General features: G+C 32.7%; 1 protein-coding gene across 2 annotated transcripts; it reads left to right on the top strand.

Moving 5' to 3' along the window:
- LOC144970423 (uncharacterized) lies at nt 1-15,898 on the top strand. 2 transcript variants are annotated; one of them, XM_078910050.1, is made up of 11 exons: nt 1-155; nt 1,818-1,945; nt 2,527-2,541; nt 5,741-5,930; nt 7,056-7,139; nt 7,636-7,764; nt 8,707-8,838; nt 10,758-10,876; nt 11,770-11,925; nt 14,105-14,231; nt 14,684-15,898. In XM_078910050.1, exons 2-11 carry the CDS (start codon nt 1,830-1,832, stop codon nt 14,921-14,923), a joined length of 1,308 nt encoding a protein of 435 aa, XP_078766176.1. In that variant the 5' UTR covers nt 1-155; nt 1,818-1,829; the 3' UTR covers nt 14,924-15,898. The 2 variants fall into 2 exon arrangements, with proteins under 2 accessions (XP_078766176.1, XP_078766177.1); XM_078910051.1 differs by lacking the exon at nt 2,527-2,541.
- The last annotated feature ends 3,442 nt before the right edge of the window (nt 15,899-19,340 follow it).

The following is a 19,340-nucleotide window of genomic DNA, read 5'->3' as shown; positions in this document are numbered from 1 at the left end:
ATTGTTGTAGCAACCAACAAAATGAACTTCCGCTAAAGAGATGGAATATAATCAGCTAGAAGTAGACCGTCTATACAATTCAAACTAATTCTATAATCGACGGATAAAATCAACGGTCTATCAACTGTTCTTAATAACGTCACGAATTGCTAGAAGTAAGATTCAGTCTTCGCAGGTTGACGTGTCGTGAGACAGTTTAATTCAGTCGGTTGCAGATGCTCTACTGGCTCTACTCTGCAGTTTTAGTTTTTATATTTTTAGTCTTCTGCTTTGACTCTTTATAAAATTTAATATTCCAGCTAGCAGTCCAGACCATCTAACTTCTTCTTCTTCTTCTTCTTCTTCTTCTTCTTCTTCTTCTTCTTCTTCTTCTTCTTCTTCTTCTTTTTGCTTCCCTTATTTCTTTCTTTCTTTCTTTCTTTCTTCTTTTTTTTTTTTTTCATCTTCTTCCTGTTTGCACAGACAACCATCATCATTGTGGAGGAGTTTGATACTCTCATCGCCTACTAGTTTCTATTTTATTTTACACATGTGATAATGATACTGACAAGTGCAAAACAGATGCCATCATAAAAATCAATGGAGAAGAAATAGAAAGAGTAAAGAATTTTGAATATCTTGGACTTGGAGCCAGGATTGAGTACAACGGGAAATCGGCCCCAGAAATCAGGAGGAGACTAGCAATGGCAAGATCAAAGCTAGAAAAGATGAATAATATCTGGAAAGGGCAGTGCATTCAAACAAAAATCAAAATCCTCAAAAGTGTTGTTTTCCCAACTGCAACATATGGATGCGAAGCATGGACTATCAGCAAAGCAGAGAGCACAAAGATCACAGCTTTTGAAATGGCATGCTACAGAAAAATACTCAGAATATCATGGACTGAAAAACAAACAAACAAAGAAGTCCTGAGAAGGATCGGAATAAAATCACCAATTCTTCTTCAAACTGTAAAGAAATTGAAACTGAACTATTTTAGCCACACGACTCGTCACGAATCATTAGAAAAGCACATTCTGCAGACAAGGGTAGACGGCAAGAGAGGAAGAGGTAGAACAACAAGAAGCTGGGAACAAGATATATGTGAATGGCTGGGAATGACAGCAACTCAAGCAAGTAGACTGGTGGAAAACCGTAATCTGTTTCGCAAGAAAGTTCGGGAAGCAACGTCCTACGTAGGATCAGCTGACTAGATGATGATGATGATAATGATCACTGGGCGGCCATTCGATCCAAAATTCAGAGTTATTATTATATAGATACATGATTAATTTGTCATTACGTTGTGACTATCCTCATTTATCATCTGGACATTTAATAATGAACTACTGGTGCATATGTCTCGCATTCTAAATTATTCTAGATCATAGACCATTATATTCAGCAAATTAGATTTATCAACAATAAGCATTCAAATTCGACCAAAAATTTTTAGAGATGAAAATGTCATGGACAGTGACAGTACCAGAAAGATTTTTTTTTTAAACGAGACATATATAATATAGATGAATTAGAATCGCCGTGTATGTTAATTTTTTTTTTTTAAGGCCGTTGAAATTTTAGCCACTTTAATATTCTGAATGTAATCTTTAATTTTATTCTCTTGTTTATTTCACTTATCCCACACAAACTACTCATTAGATATGACCTAAAAGCTGAGTTAGTGGGTCAGCGAGAAAGTCTTTAATACTGATGGTAGTATACAGTTATATAGCAAAAACTTCATAATTCTTTTTTTTTCTGTCTTTAATTATTATTATTATCTTACATTTTTCATGATTTTAATTCAGTTGATTAATTTTTTTATTTCCTTTCAGAACAAAAATAAAATGTCAGACATTCATTCAACAGTAATTGTATTTGAGGCAGCTTGTGTCGAGCTGTCTTTACCACAAACAGAATATATCGCTAAGATGCTGGAGAAAGAGAAGGAAAACAATGTCTTGTAAGTATACGACAACTTGCAATATTGTTATGATGTCAGTTTAAATCTGTGATTAAAAATGTTATAAACAGTTCACAAAACAAATAAACAAACAAATAAAACTTGCTTTGTTTAATAAGGGCAAAATAGAAATGAAACCATGCTATAAATGATGGCTTGGTTTCGGCTTCACGTTTCAGCAAAATTACAGGCTAGTTATGAATTTAAGATGCGCTTGTATTCTTTCGTTTGGCATATTGCTAGTGTGTAATTTGAATTCCAATGACTTTGTTAAATTTTCAACTAAACCTTTATGCATCAACTTTATGACTCATTGGCATAGATTATTAATTAATCAAGTAGTAAAATGATAATTTAACCTGCATTCCAAAAGTTTATTAAGAGCAATGATAAGTGTTACATCCAGTTTTAACAATTAACACTGTTTGCACTGAACGACACTTTTGCTGTACAATTTATCCAACGTATAGATGAATGATGAGAATTATTGATTTATATCAACGAAAAAAAAGCAAACATGATTTTTGTACTTAAACCACCATTTGATTTGGCACAAGCTACTAATTATTTGTTTTGAACAGAGCCCGTGACGAGGAGTAAGTACCATTGACTTTCTTTGCCATTTCATAACCATGCTTGTAATATCAACCTGTATTTTTTACCAGTTGTTTCGACTTTGTCACTTGGAAATTATTTTTTATTGAAAGGTACAGCAGTCTGGTGAAAAGGGGATAGAGTGATATGTTTAACGTTCCTTTTTTTTTTTTAAACATTAACAACTACAAAATGTTTCGGTTGTTTTTTTTCTTTGATTTTGTTTTGTTTTGTGTTGTTTTTTTTTCTTCTGTCCATTAATTTATCTTCTTTCTTATTGACTTTAGTTTTCATGGCAGTTCTTGATTTGAAAATGCTGTCGTGGTAAATGCTTTCGAGTTTGTTTTTTAATCATATGATTCTAACAGAGAATGTAGATTATTTTGTTGTTTAAACTTCTTAAATATTGCTTATGATTTATTGTTTAATTTACTTTGGAGAAGATAACTCCACTATAAGCACAATCTCATTTTCGACAATATTTTATATGTGATGAATTTTTAAGATGAAAATCTTAATTGAATTAATTTCATACAGTTTTTTAAATCAAAAGAAAATTCTTGTTTCGGTGTTTTTGTTCTTTTAAAAAATATTTTTACTCCATTTTATTTCTTTCCTTTTTATGATTTTGTTATGTATTTGTTTTATGTTTTCTTTGCTGTTGTTGTTTTAAAAAATTTATTTATTTATTTTTGTCTCTTGGGGAGAGAGGAGAAGGGGGGCGTTATGGTTTACTTATCTGTCTATTCATTTATTTTTGGCTATTTTGACATCTTTTGTCTCTATTTATGATTTCATTTTGCAGTGCACATCCATCGCTTTTAACACATTTTAATTTCGCAGCTATTTTCATCATTTTGAAGACAGTTTTTTATTATTTGTTGAGATTTTGGTTCTGGTGGATTTCAAAATGACTTTCATATCACACAATGGCCACGGAGCTTAAATTCAACATCTTCAGTTCATTATACCAGATGACGTCAGTGAGGGCAAGCGATATGGTTTAATCTTTTTAAACTAAAGGCAAACAATGCTGAAAATGTCAGTGAACATATGGAGAAGGAATGTGTCAATCTGAAAGGCAAAGTACTTGCTCGGAAATTGGACACGTTGGCACTGTAAGCTTAATGCCATGTCAAAGACAACAATTAGGAAGGAACTGAATGGAGCCTTTTTTCCTCCTATAGTAAGCAAGGAGGTCATTACTGTGTCTTCCATCCCCCTATATTATTTGTTTTCCAACTTGCTTTGTCTTGGAATGAGATTGATTTGTTTTTTTGTTTTTCTGGCCATGCCTGAGTCCATGGCTGTGAGGGAAATAGACAATTGTATAAGATATAATTATATATAGAGAATATTATATGATATTTTTTTTCCTTGTAAATCATCTCTCTGAGATATATATATATATATATATATATATATATATATATATATATATATATATATATATATATATATATATATATATATATATATATATATATACTGGTTTGTAAATGTTTTAATGTATTCCTCTAAGTGGGATCCTGTGCTTATCTCTGAATGAGACTTTCGTGTAATCTCAAAGTATGTTCACTAATAGTGTGCTCGTGACATTGCATCTTCGTCTTACTTTTTCTCGTGTGATTTCAATTGTAAATCTAGAATTTTTTGACTAGCCCATTCTCTTCCTATTTACTGGCACTGGAATTACCTAAATGCTGTAAAACCCTCAAAAGCAAATGAAAACAAAACAATTAGAAATATAGGATTAAGATGTATTTTAAAGAACAAGTGGTATAGCGTTGGAATTTATTTATTTCTTCCTTCCATATTGGTTATTTTTGTTTTATTTTGCTTTGTTTTGTTCGCTTATCTTTTTGATTTGAAACCATCCGCTCATAAAATGCATTAATCTTTATGCTTTATGTTAGACTAATGCTTAATCAGAATCCACATAAACAGAGAAACATGACAACACTGCTTAGATTCAATAATTTTTTTTTACTGTTCAGTTGTACATTTCTTGTGAGCGTGTTTGAATGTTGGTTTTGACCAAATTTATTTTTTTAAAACACTAATAATTTCCCAAAGAGGCCAGGTGCAATGTTTGTGTGGACGATCTAAAGATTATAAATGGAATAACTCCGGATAATCATCTCAGTTCGATTTAATTTGGAAGCATCAGGTCTTCCAAATGGGATAGGAAAGTCCTGTGGATAAGGAATTCACACTAACACCTAAAGGACCCTGTTTGAATCCTGTTGTTTGGCATCTTGTTTTGTTTGTTTTGTTCCCTTGATCATGAAAGCTTACCCCAATTGCTCACTTTGCAGCATTGCATTGTGGCCTACACCTAGTTCATCTCAGCATTATTTTCTTAAGAAATCCTCCACCATAGTATCATTGAAGGTTATCATATTTTATCATTTTTAATCACATCTTTTATATATCTTATATATATGCGTTAAATTTATATCCTTGACATCTTGCTTGTCCATCCCAAATAAAGCACCATAAAAGATTTCACCCTCTTCAGATACGAGTATAATGCACCCAAATATTATATTTGCAATAAAGTGTTAAATCCCGGATGTACATAAGCTATTACTTTTGGGGCTAAATTGATATTTTTTGAGAAATGGTTATTATGTGTGTGATGCATCTGAATAGAATTGTGATGGATTTTTATAATATCATTCGATAAAAAAAAATCAAAACATCAGAAAAGCTAAAAATAAAATAATTTTTTAAAAGCTACTGAATGAATAAATGTGGAACAAGTAAAGGCGGAATTTTCTCACTGGTCAAATTTCCACTAATAACTTTATCATGGTCGCTCCCATTGCTCCATCCCATAAAGTAATTATTCTTTGTCTTGTTACAGTTACATTTTGTTACTTTCCGTGCAACAGCATTCAATTTATGATACTATTATTCTTTTTATGAAATGTTAAATTCTTGATAACTAACATGTTACCTTAATATCACATATTTCTTTTCATACTTGTTGGTATATCAAAATTCTTCAAATTTTTAATGTATTTCCTTAAGTGATGATATGCATAGCTATAAAAATTACATAGCAAAAAGGTGAATGTTAATTGATTACGATTAATCAGTTCACCTTTTATTTTTATTGTTACTAAAACTTAATGATCCTTGCACAAAACCATTAAAATATGAATCTCTCAAATTTTTATTCTCCGAACTTTAAAGTGAGTTTCAAGACAGCATGCACCTGTATCTTGCTGGTAATCACCCACAATTGACAAGCGCCCACATCAATGATGATGATTGTAGGATTCTTTACAAGACTTTAGAAGCAAACAAATTTGTCAAAAGTATTGATCTCCGGTATAACGACATCACAGATGCTGGGGCCAAAGTTCTTGGACAGCTCATAACTGTATGTTAAAACCTGATTCTTTATTCCTCAATTAATTAATTTGATATATTATTCATTTATAAATATTGATTATTTCTCTCTTTATTTATTCTTACTTTTTATTTTCGTTAATGAATTATTTAGAATTAATTATTGAGAGAGAAAATCTTTAGTTGATAAATATGATGAATTTTGCTTTTGCTTTCTAAAATTCTAAGGGTGAGACCAAATTTCTCCAAAATATTAATAATAATAATCTCATTTATTTACCTTGGACCATTTTAAAGAGATAGCAGTAATAGTAATGCATTTTCGGCTTTACTGAAGCCTGTGTCATGTCGCTGTTACCGACATTTTGGTGATAAAGGTAAGATATATCAGACCAAACCAAACCGTCTATAAAGAATACAATTAAAATGGATCCTCATAAAGTTTTATACTTCTTATAAAGTAAACAAAACAAACAAAAAGAAACCGAGCTTTTATATAGAACAATATTCACTAAACTGGCTCAAGGCGCTTCACAAAGGGTCCCAGGCCAACAAAACACTTAACATGTAGTATGAGACATGACACCTGTTAGTGTTAGGCAATGTTATACTTTTTTTCAGACAGAGACAATGGTGTTAACAGCCAAAAACTCATTTACACCTCAGTATTGTGAGAGAATGTGAGTAAAGAGTCTTTTTTCCAAGTACTCAACAATGCGCCACTCAGAATGGGACTCAAACTCTGAACCTCTTGGTCTGAAGGCGAGTGTCATACCACAAGACCACATAGTCACACAATATAGTAATAGTAATCAAAATTTCATTTTTTTTTTCTCACTTTTATCAAATCCTCTAAATCAATGTATTAATCCATTAGTATATTCTTTTAATTGAAAGATCAAATCGTTTTATGATGTAAAATTAGTTGTTATTATAGGATGTAAGAAATATTGCAATCAATATTTTTTTTATTTGAAAACTCTTTATTTCTTATCAGTTATCAAATGATTGTATTAACTCGACCGTGGATAATAAATACGGAAAAGTTTGTTTTTTTTTTGTTTTTTTTTGTGGATATAATTTATGTTTTACTGGATATGACATGTTTAATATGATATTTTTTAGTTTTAATATTGTTGCCATAATATATTCTCAGGAAAACAAATTTCTAGAAGAGATAAACATCATGTGCAATGACTTTGGTGCGGAGGGAGCAGTTGCCTTAGCCCAAGCGTTACATGTAAGTTGTTGACGTTTTAAAAAATTGAAAAAAAATAATGGATTAAAAACTCATTGGGTGTGATGGTTTTAGATTGAAGTGGCATAGCTTTCTTTCTTTTTTAAACTTATATTGTATTTTCATCGATAATCTCAACATGTCAGTTTTCATCTTCTATCTAAGTGTATTCAAATATTAAATCTCCACCTTTTTTTCAATCAACTTTAATCTACTTGAGACAACATGGGTGTAGACATCTGACATCTGTTTGATGGATTAGCTGTATATCTTTATGGAATTCCTTTGCAACAGCATCTAATAATGCTGCGTAAAAGGGCACTATTTTTTTTTACCCCAATTGCCATAAACCTGAATCAATTCAATTTTCTTTGTAAGGGATTTTTTCCGTTAAAATTAAACGGTATAGATATGAAATTCAATAAAATGAAACTGTTTGAAATCTAATCAACGGCTCTTTAAGAACTGAAGAAATTATACATTATCTATTTCTTTACAGAAAAACAGAACTTTGAAGGTGTTGAGGCTAAATGGCAATAAAATTGGCAACAAAGGCGGCATGGCTTTCGCTCAAGCTTTACAGATTAACACGACACTGAAAAGTCTTGATATTGGAGACACTGATCTGGTCGGTAAATGCATTTGTAGGGATTTTGAATGTTAAGTTTATGAGGTTGTTTATTTATTCTTCTCTAGGGCCTTCCAAATTCCACATGTAAGAGTAAGAGCTTCCTCACCAATTCAAAGGCCCTTTAAAAAAAAATTCTTTGACCCTTTTTCTTCTTTTTAGTCAATCTGACTGAATAATATGTCTAAATTGTATGAGCGAATTATGAAAAAAAAATGAGTTTTGAAATCTAGCAAAATATCTCAATCGTCTTGGAATAGCTTAAGACAAATTCAAAGGCATCCAAATGTGCATTTAACAAATGTTTTGTCTTATTTCTGATCCCGTTTTAGTAAAGTAATCTTATATTCTATAAATTCATACCATGTATTGTATTCTACTTTTTACAGAAATTAATTTTGAATTTTGCATTTTATACCTAGAGAGAGTGTAAGTCGTTATTCATTTAGTTGAAGTCTATAGCTCTTTGTCTTGTTTTTTTTCATGAAATAGCCATGCCTCCATGTTTTTCATATAATTATCAATACCTTTAATAGATTTACTACTACATAAGGTGCTGTAATATGCAGCAGCATAATGTGTCTTCTTGAAATACTCGTCAATTAGGCTGATCGTCATTAACTAGGTTAGTCACAATAATTGAAAGAGATTTCACCACAACAGTGTGTCCTTGGGTAAGACAATTTTAACAGTTGCCTCACTAGATTAAGATGTGAATGAGTATTTGGTTATTGGCAGTAATGGACACGGTTAAAGTGCTACTAGTAGAAAAAGTGACGTTTATCATATGAAATGGAAATTTCGTTCCTTAATGTGGCCTGTTTGGAAGATAAATACAACATTATAAAGCGCTTTGAGCATGTTGAAACTATGGAAATAGGCTACACAAATGTGAATCTGTGTCTATCTTTATTCATTACAAATTGTATTACTTTTCCACAGACAATCGAATGTTTGATAGCTCTTGCCACAGTGTTGAGGGAGAACCGGACTTTAGAAATATTAAACATCAATAGACCACTTTTGTGGACTGTTCAAGAGGAGCCCACCGAACATTTCACACGCATGCTAAAGGTAAATAAGTTAATGCTAAGCTACTAAAAAATGTGGGCTGTAATTAATGTACAACAATGAATATATCATCGTAAGGAGAGATAACTGAACATGGAATACTTTGAGCTCAAAACCCTTCTTCAGCTAAACAAAAAACCCAGTTTAAATAATACTTCATGTCTGTCTGGATTGGACACACGCTTAGAAAGAATGACTCAACTATAACAAAGAAAGTATTGGACTGGAACCCTCAGGGCAGAAGATCAAGGGGGAGGCCACGAGGAACACGGAGAAGAATTAAAGAAGCTGATATACAGAGAAGTGGTAAGACCTGGAATGAGATAAAAAAAAAGTTAGCCCAGGATAGAGAAGGATGGAAACTGTTTGTCTGTGGCCTATACCCTGACCCAGGGTGAAAAAGGCAATGATGATGATGATGATGTCTGGATTGCCGTTTTAGCTGTTCCTATGTTTGATCGAGGAAGGTTTTTAGCCGAGAACATTATGTGTTTTGTATTTTCTTTCTCATTTTGAGGCTCTTATATTTAGTTATGTACATTGTTTGAGGTGAAAAAAACACTCATCTTTCCAAATACCTTTACTTGATTAACGGGGTTATTATTATTATTATTATTATTATTATTAATTATTATTATTATTATTATTATTATTATTATTATTATTATTATTATTATTATTATTATTATTACTATTATTATTATTATTATTATTATTATTATTATTATTATTATTATTATTATTATATTATTATTATTATTATTATTATTATTATCATTATTACTATTATTATTTTTATTCTTCTTCTTCTTGTTTTTCTTCTTCTTCTTCTTCTTCTCCTTCTTCTTCTTCTTCTTCTTCTTCTTCTTCTTATTATTATTATTATTATTATTATTATTATTATTATTATTATTATTATTATTATTATTATTATTATTATTTGATATAGCGCCGGTATCCACAAACAGTGCTCAGGCACACACGTTCATTCATTTTTTACTACAGAATCACCACAACAGTCACAACATATCTTGTTCAAACTTCACATAGAATCACGAAAAGCAGAATAAAAAAGATTTATTGATTTTTAGATGCCATTTGAAGACTGGCAGACTTTCACATTGTCGGGTTTTTGGTGGTAAAGAATTTCATATTATGATTGGAGCTGAAAATGCAAAACCATGCTCAGCAAACTTTGTTCTTGAGATGTTTTTCTCCATTAGCAAAGAGCTGTCGGATCGCAGAGATCGAGTTGGTTTATATTCCCTCACACAACAATCGAGGTATTCAGGTGGTGTATGATAAAGGCAATTGTAAGCAAAACATGTGATTTTGTTTATTATTCTTTTCTCTATTGGAAGCCAATGTAGTGACTTAAGGACTGGTGTTATATGGTCCCAGGGCTCTGTAACTATGCGAGCATCTTTGATTTGCTTTTGGGATTAGCTTTTGCCTGGGCAGTACTTAAAATCTATTGTGTAGCCAGACTGGGTTAAACTGTCGCAATTACTTTTTACCCTTTGGATAGGTAAGGTGATGGTCTATTTCAAAAGTAATTTCTACCAGATCTGACAGGCCACTCCAGACAATGTCTGTCGGATAGACAAAAGTTAAAGAAGAAAAAAGCCTAAAGAACTAGACTGCACCCAGGATCCATCAACTTACCTTTGCTTGTGAGGCAAGTGCTCTACCACTGAGCCATCAGGAACCCTTCGGTTTTACACATGAAATCTAACCATTTTCCCCAAGTGAGCAGTAACAGTTAAGGTACAAATGTTCGATTGAAGCCCTAAACTATTACTGTAATCTAGGTGAAAATATGCCTGAATTTATAACCAGATAAATGATCGGAGAGATTATTGTGATTTGAAAGAGATAATCATCATTGCTTTTGATTTTTCTTTTTCATCCATCGTCCACAGGTCAACAAGGGTTTGAAAGAACTTCACATGCAAAAATTTGTCACCAGGGACTTCGGAGCTTGTAGATTTGCAGAGAATCTCATGCACAATTTTACTCTCACATACCTCAATCTGGGATGGTAAGGGTTATTACCCAATCTTAGTGTTACCCTCATCCTCATCTTCCCTCCTCTCTTCTTCCTCTTCTGTCTGATCTTAATAATAATAATAATAATAATAATAATAATAATAATAATAATAATCATCATCATCATCATCATCATCATCATCATCATCATCATCATTATCATCATCATCCTCCTCCTCATCATCATCATAATTGTCCTTTATTGATGTTAAATTGATTACCAAATAGTATCTCCATCACCAATACCACCATTATTGTAATGATATAATTAGTACCAAGATGACTTTGTAAACTGAATATTATCAAGTTGCAATACAATTTAAAATAAGTATGACTGCGATTCCTTGACCAGTTATCATGAGCTCAAAATCCCGATCCCAGTCAAGAAAGCCATTATTTTTTCTTTGTATTATTCTTTCTGCTTTGTCTTCTGCCATAAAATGTTACCAATTGTATCAAAACGTGATTATTTGAATTTAAGCCCAATGCATACACTTTGAGTTTAGATAAATGACTTATTCAACTTTAACATCTTTAGATTTTTCAATTCAGATAATTTTGGTTTTAAACTCAATTTTTCTTCAACCTTTTCATTCTGACATAATACTAATACCACAGTGACACTGTGGGTCACACAATATATACCTTTCCAGGAAATTTATTTCATGGAAGGAACGGAATTGACGTCACCCCACACTTTGTTATTGTTTTTAGTGATTACTTCTCACCCACTCAGACAATAAACGTTCAAGGTTACATTGTTTTGTGTATTGCTATGATTTTATCCGACTGGCAATGTTATTAGTATTTTACCTAAATAGATAGCATCAATAGCATAGAACTAAAAAAAGAAAGTAAACAAAAAAAAATCTTCTCATTCTCCAGTAACCGAATCACCAGAGACGGCGTCCTCGAGCTTTCAAAAGTGTTGAAATTGAACACCGCCCTAAAAGTTTTAGATCTAGGCTACAACAGACTTGAGGATGATGGAGCCATGCACATTGCCGAAGCCATTGGTACTTACAACACAAACCTAGAATGGTAAGATCTCTGAGGAGTAAAAAGGAAAAGTCATTGGGCTCTGGTGCTGGAACATATCTCAACTTTTGTTGCGTTAATTGGATGGTAACATTTATGCAGACCCTCTGAGTATAATGCAAATGTTACCACTTGAAGGTCAAAGAAATAAATTTAAAAAAAAAAAAAATTGAGCTTTTATATAGCACAATATCCACTTAACGCGCTCAAAGTGCTTTATAGGGGGTCCCTGGCCAACAGCATCACGTAACATTTAGGATGGGACATGATGCCTATAAGGCTATATTACAATTTTTTCAGACAGAGACAATGCTGTTAACGGCTAGGTACTCATTTTACACCTGAGTACGGTGAGAGAATGCCTTTTCCAAGGACTCAACAATGGGCTGAGTGAGGCTCGAACCCAGGACCTTCCGATCCAAAAGCGAGTGTCAGACCACTAGACCACATAGCCGCACAACATCTCATCTCATGTAGTTCCATATCTGAAGCAGACGTCGGAGGTCATCTTCCGCCAAGCTGATCTATCTCTTGCCAATTCTATTAAAGCAGCGCCACCTTTCTCAGCTTCATCTGTCCAAGTTCTTATCCCTTTCAAATACGTTATTCTTTGTCTTCCTCTTATTCTTTTTCCATTCATCTTTCCAGTCAAGGCGAGTATTTCCAAACCAGGGTGGCGGATAATGTGTCCTAAAAATTCCATTTGGCGTTTGATGATTTTTGTTATCAGTGATCTTTTTCTGTTTGCCATTTCTAAAATTTCTTCATTTCTTTTCCTTTCTATCCATGACACCCTCATTATTCTTCTGTAAAACCACATTTCCACTGCCTCCAGTCTTTTAACCATGGTCTTGTTTATGGTCCAGCTCTCACAACCATATAGCAGCACAGACAGTACATAGCAATCCAGGACTTTGATTTTTGTTTTCATGCTAATATTCCTGTTTTTCATAATTGTATGCAGCTGGTTGAATGCATTCTTCGCCATACCTATTCTTTTCTTTATTTCACAATCTGATTTTCCATTGGATGTTACATTGAAGCCTAAATATTTGAAACATTCAACTTGTTGTATTGTTTGTCCTCTGCTTGTTATTACACAGGCTGGTGGGTTATTATTTTTAGATACCGTCATACATTCTGTTTTAGATATATTCAGTTCCAGTCCCATATTTTCACTACTCCTGACTACAACATCCAGTAATTCTTGTAGTTCATGTTCAGATTCTGCCAGTAGAACCGTATCATCTGCATACCTCAGATTTGTTACATTCTTTCCTCCAATACACACCCCCTTCTTATGTTCGATATCTCTTAATATCATTTCACTATAGAGGTTGAATAAATCTGGAGACAAAACACACCCCTGCCTAACTCCTCTTCTAATAGGTGTAAAACTGCTTAGTTCGTTGTCAACACGCATTGCTGCTTCTTGTTCCCAGTACAAATTCCGTAATATTCTTAAATCTTTACCATCAATGTCCAAGGATGATAGAATTTTGAATAGTTTTTCGTGTTGTACTTTATCAAAGGCTTTTGAATAGTCGATGAAACACATATACAGATCTTTATTTACTTCAATACATCTTTCCATCAGCATTGATTAATGCACAACAACAAAAGTTAAATAGAATGGGAGCTTCAATTTGATTAATGAAGGCAGAGGATAGGACGTTTTGGATGTCCCTATTGTTAACAAGGAAAACAAAAGACAAATTCGTTAGTATACTATTTTAGTACCACATCTATAATACTTAGACTCAGCTACCCAGTCAATGCCTGAAAACATTGAGATTAAATGAAAATTCTTAAAGTGCTCTTCTGACTGAGCCCGTGGCCCTGCATGAGTTTATTTTTAGGAAAAGAAGACTGAATAATTTTGTAAACTTTGTTGTTAAGGATGTTTGAAAAGAATAATTATATATTCTTAAAATTGTAATAAGGTCGGGATTAGATCCCAACCAAATGAAATTTCCAGTGTTAAAAGTCATATGAGGTCTTTTAAAAATTGAAAAAAAGAAATGAAGGCTGTGTGAAAACAAATTTCCTCTTCATTTAATTCAAGTTGCCTGACTTGATATAAAGTCAGAATCGATTGTTCCTTTCTTCCATTAAAAATATATATTTAAAGAGACCTTTATTGGGTTAAAATAGTAAATTTATCTCCGTTTATTTCTTTCAGCCTGAATATTGTTTACAACAACATTGGTCCTAAAGGTTTGTGTGCTGTTGCTAATGCCCTCAATTTCAATGCGACCCTTCAGTGCCTTTACATCTGGGGAAACCATTTTGATGATGATGTCAATACGGTGAGAGAATTCGTGTTTTGATTATGTACACGCTACTGTCTAATAACACTTACTCCTCATGCTTTTTTGTTCTGTTCATTTAAGAAAATTATTGTTGCAATCCCGTGTATTTGAATTTTTAGGTTCTAGTTTTCAAAGCGTCTGTAAACGAATTTCCATTTTTTTGGATGAATAACGTATATATTATTATTATTGTAGGCCATCCCATAATTTTTAAAATTTAAAAACAGTACTAGCCATGTTTTCTTTAGCAAACAATGTCTTTGCTTCAAGGGAAACCTTATTATATTAAAAAATTGACCTTAAAATAAAAGAGGTCTGATATATCTATAATGGTGTCAAAGTAACTTTGTCAAAACCTTTTTATGAAACAGGATTGTCCACTTGTATTTAAAACTGACAAATGGTTGATGTATCGTTACCTAAATTTTATGCATTATTTATTTTGACAGGCATTCTCCACACATCTCCATGCAGAACGTATAAAGGAAAAGGACTGTGATTTTGGAACGTACGTCGTGGATGGCAAAGTGTACCTCCATCAAACACCATACATCATTCGTCGCCATTATTATTCTGCTCCCATTTTTGGTGATGATGTCCCCGAGTGGCAAATCAGGGGAGAGCAGCATAGAAGGGCAGATCACATTGTTCCTATTGTCCATCATGAAAATGAGCCACCTATTTTGTAAGGGCAAATTTATTTTTATCTAATAGGCAATTATGCAAAAGAAAAATTCAACTCTATGTACAAATTAAAAGATGTACAGCAAAACTCGAAAAAGAAAAAATCAAATCGTTTTAAGTCCTTAGTTTGTACACGATAGAAATTATTTTGGAAATGGAATCTTCTACATTGTAAAATATTTGAGTACATCATGCTTGGACCACGAGGAGAGAGAGAATGCATTAGAACTGTAATTGCAGTGGATGTTACATCAAATTTGATTTTCTACACACTGTTGGGATGTGTCATATTAAATTATGCCGGGAAGAGAAGAGAAGAGAAGAAGTTATGACACATCTTCATCTTAGGAAAAACATTAGTGTTCCATCTACGTAACCATCCATTCTATACTTTTAATGTGTTGACTTCTGTTGTTTTTTTTAAAAATTATATGTTCTATTTTTTTGTGATAATGACTGGGGTTCATTTTTATGGTATAACAGAGGGGGAGAGGGAAATATAAAGTAGACAGAGAGAGAGAGAGAGAGAGAGAGAGAGAGAGAGAGAGAGAGAGAGAGAGAGAGAGAGAGATATGAAACTGAATGCTGTATGAACCTTATTACTGATCTGATCGCCAGAGTTAAAGAGGTCACAGATACAAGAAAGAGTGAGAATCGCATGGTGTCATGAACTCATGTGTTGTTTAATTTCAATATTCACTACTTATATGTTAAATATTTGGTATGTTCTGTGATATGCAACTCTTATTTACTCTTGAGATGTCATTTCTATCATTAAAAAAAAACAATAACTGAAAAACACATGATGACTGAATAATTGTATAAAAGTGGCAAACAGGAAGTCGATCGAATTCCCATTGTAACATCTGAGGGGGGAAAAAAAATTAACTCTACAGTGAACTATGTTGAATTTTCATTAAATGAATATTATGTACATGTAATAATAACATATGAAGTAAATAAAGCTGACACTTAAAAAACTGATTTTGACTAAATCACTGATTCGATTGTAACTTGTCACCTGAATCCGGTATAATGTCAGGATGATTTACGTCTAAACTTGAAAATCAAATTATTCACATTATATGCCTTTATTTTGAAAAATGAAAGTTATTTCTAAAAAGGGAAAGTCTCAAAAATTCATAATTTCAATCGTTTTGATTTAAAATTCAACTTCCAGCCTCCGATTTACTTGACATAATAACTAAACTGTGTGACTGTAATGTGGAAAACGTCAACAAGGGAAAAATTACACATAGATCCAAGCAGCAATCTGTTTATGGACTACTTTAAGCCAGTGATAGTGACCTTTGTCAATTCCGGGACAAAAGAGAAAAAGGTTAAAAAGAGATCAGAAGAAGATTACGTGTCTTTAGTTTGGAACCTAAAAGCATCAGGCCAAGAAGGAAAAACTCTGATGGTTGTAAAATCCATAATAACCTATACGAAAATTGTTAACCTTAGCAGAGAGGAAATATCTTCACCAAACGACACTCATCTGATCTGGCTGCATCCACCCTAGAAAAAGACCTTAATCATAGCCACAGCTAAGCCTAACTCACTTTCACTCTTTTGTTTGTCTTTAGGGGTTTAACCCTCTCCTTACAGTAAAATCGTCACATTTGTTACACAATATACATTTTTTCTTATTCATATTTATTTTGTACATCACTATGATCTTTGTTTAATTAAGAATATAAAGTTGTTTTGTAGAGAAATTGTTTGAGTTTAAAAAATCCATTTTTCTGTTAGTTAAAGAGCTCGTGACACTTTGAGGTTATCTCAGCACCATTAACAAGAATGTGATAGGGAAGTTGAAAGATCATCGTTCTGCACTTATATTTGTTTGTTCTTAATGGTTTTGTGGCGCTATTAGGTCTGTGAAAATGAAAATGACAGAGGTAAAGTTATAGATCAAGGGCAGAGAGCGAGATGGGAAAACAAAAATGGAGGATATAAGACACAGCAAGTGACTTCTTTGCCCACCTTTGGAGGTTTTGCACAAACCAAGATAAAGATGAATAACTCAGATAAATAAATAAATTCCCTTTATTCATCCTAATGGGGAAATATTTCTTTAGGATCTATTCCAAGGAAAGACTTGAATAACCCAGGTATCAGCCGCAGTGCAGCGCTGCAAAGTGAGCTAAAGCTAGGTGACTTGCTCAAGGCCACACAATGCGGCGAGTAATCAAACTATGTACCTTTTGGGTACGAAGCAAAGTCCATATCACTGAGTTACACTGTCATGTCCCATATATATGACCCATTGGCTCAAAACAGTACTATGTCGAAGTGATTTGAATTCCGAGATTAACTCTGTGGTTTAAGTATTAAACATTGCTTAACTTTTGTTTTATTCAGAAAAATGAATATTGTTTCATAAAGCGCATAAAACCAGTTCTATATTTCTGATTATTTTACCTTTATAATCACCCCGACATAATAAAATACCAACTTGAGTTCAATGGTCACAAAGAGTGAATTGTCATAGGTCGAAGAGAAATCTAGCCTTGTATCAAGTACTTGTCTGAGACTAAAAGTGGTTCATAAAGGTAAAAAAGAAAAAGCGAACTGTATATGGTGTACACATATGACTATGACTGTTTCCCTCTTGGCTTAGGACCCAAACCAGGGTTTGGACAAAATCAAGTGATCTTATTCTGGAACAAGTCCTGAAAGCGATATGGAAGGGGAACTCTTAGAAGGAACAGCAAATGCCCCCCCCCCCCCCCCCCAGCAGGGCCAAAAGCAAGAGAACAACAGTGGGAAAAATTAATAAATCAAAAACACATATAGAGTGCAATATCCACTGATTCAAGTCCTGCTGTGGGCAGCGCAAAGTTGAGTCCTTGGAAAAGGCTCATTGCTCACATTCTCTCACCCTACTCAGGTTTAAAAAGTATTTGGCTGTTAACAACATTGTCTCTATGGGAAAAAAAACTGTAATAATGTATTAAAGGCTTACTGTCTCATCCTACATGTTCATGTTGCTGTTGACTTAGGATTCCACATAAGACATGAGCTTTTGATTATTAAAGGTCTTTTTTTAAAAAATTCTCTTTTACTACTTAACTAGTGGCAATGCAGTTAAAGTGGGAAAATAACAAGATTGGAAGGTCTGGGGGTCAGATCTTGTTTTATCCTGTCTCAATAAATTCAATTTGTAACAAATGTTAAATGGTGAAAAAGCAGATGCTTATTTCCTCATTGCTCTTCAGGGTCTCCAAATTTTGAAGTCAACAGTTCATACAAATGCAGTATCGCAAAATGTTGTGAATTAAGTCCAATTTCACACGGAACACTGCAATCAAAAGTATGAACCTGGCGAGATTTTCCAATTTTATAGAAAATCAAATTTTTTTGTAAAAATAAAACATCAAGAAAGAAGTATTAATTATGGTGGACCATCAAGAAAGAAGATATAATTAATAATTATGGAGGCAAAACAGAATTTAAAAATTAATTTTATACAAAATAAAACAAAATTGAAAATCTAACTTTTTTCTTGTTTTCATCACTATTTATTGTTGACATTTTCAGGTAATGATTCAACAGAATGGCGATTAATCACTTCATGATGCAAACAAATATACAATACCGATAGTCTGAACAGACAATTATGGAGCTGACTGCACTGCAAGTGAAGTGAATACATAATAAATATTAGTTTAGCTTTTTACATTCATATCAATAAATGATTTGCAGATGAGCTTCGAAATAAAAAATAACATTTCAATCATTTTAAAGTCCATTTCCTTATAAGTTCCCCAGGAAATAGAATAGTTATCCCTGTTTTTAATTTTTTTTTTCAACAACTAGACAACTCAAAAAGAAAATCCTTAATGCAAATGTTAACAAAAACCTAAGCGTTACAAATGGTAACAAAAACCTAAAACAAATGATAAATAAATGCAGTTTTCACATATCATGCTCTAATTTTTCATATTGCAATATGTTATTTTCAACAGTCGGTTAAGATAAAGGAATAAGTTGTAAATTATAATGTACTCTGCAATAAGTTTCATTTTACTAAGTGAAAAATAGTTTACGAAATGGACCTTCAAAAACCTAGGAATAAAACTGACATCAAACAACAACAAATAAAGAGACAGTTGAACACTAGATGTAAAAGTAATTGTTGCATTTTTATGATTTTTCAGCTAATCATTGATCATAATCGCCCTAGTTCACCAATAATTTTCATGAAAAACATGATCAACTTATCGCCATATTACAATTTTATCAATTTATTTACTGAATTTAAAAAATATATATATATAATATTATCTATAGCTGAAACAAAAATTTTCTCAAAACTAACCTCAGGTGACTTAAAAATACTTTAAACACCAGGCTCTTCAACTGTAACATTACCCAGCACCCACATACTTCATGGCTGACAAACTTTTATAAAAATTG

This window comes from Berghia stephanieae, chromosome 4 (genome assembly GCF_034508935.2).
Source record: "Berghia stephanieae isolate SIO BIC M18660-M18661 chromosome 4, UCSD_Bste_1.3, whole genome shotgun sequence".
Lineage (NCBI taxonomy): Eukaryota > Metazoa > Mollusca > Gastropoda > Nudibranchia > Aeolidiidae > Berghia > Berghia stephanieae.
This window is presented reverse-complemented; position numbering and strand designations above follow the sequence as displayed.

What these genes read in the sequence shown, in the direction of transcription:
- LOC144970423 (XM_078910050.1), top strand. Translation starts at nt 1,830, where the DNA reads ATGTCAGACATTCATTCAACAGTAATTGTATTTGAGGCAGCTTGTGTC. An exon ending in ACATACCTCAATCTGGGATG is followed by an intron (nt 10,877 to 11,769) that starts GTAAGGGTTATT and finishes CTCATTCTCCAG; the next exon opens with TAACCGAATCACCAGAGACG. An exon ending in TTGATGATGATGTCAATACG is followed by an intron (nt 14,232 to 14,683) that starts GTGAGAGAATTC and finishes TTATTTTGACAG; the next exon opens with GCATTCTCCACACATCTCCA.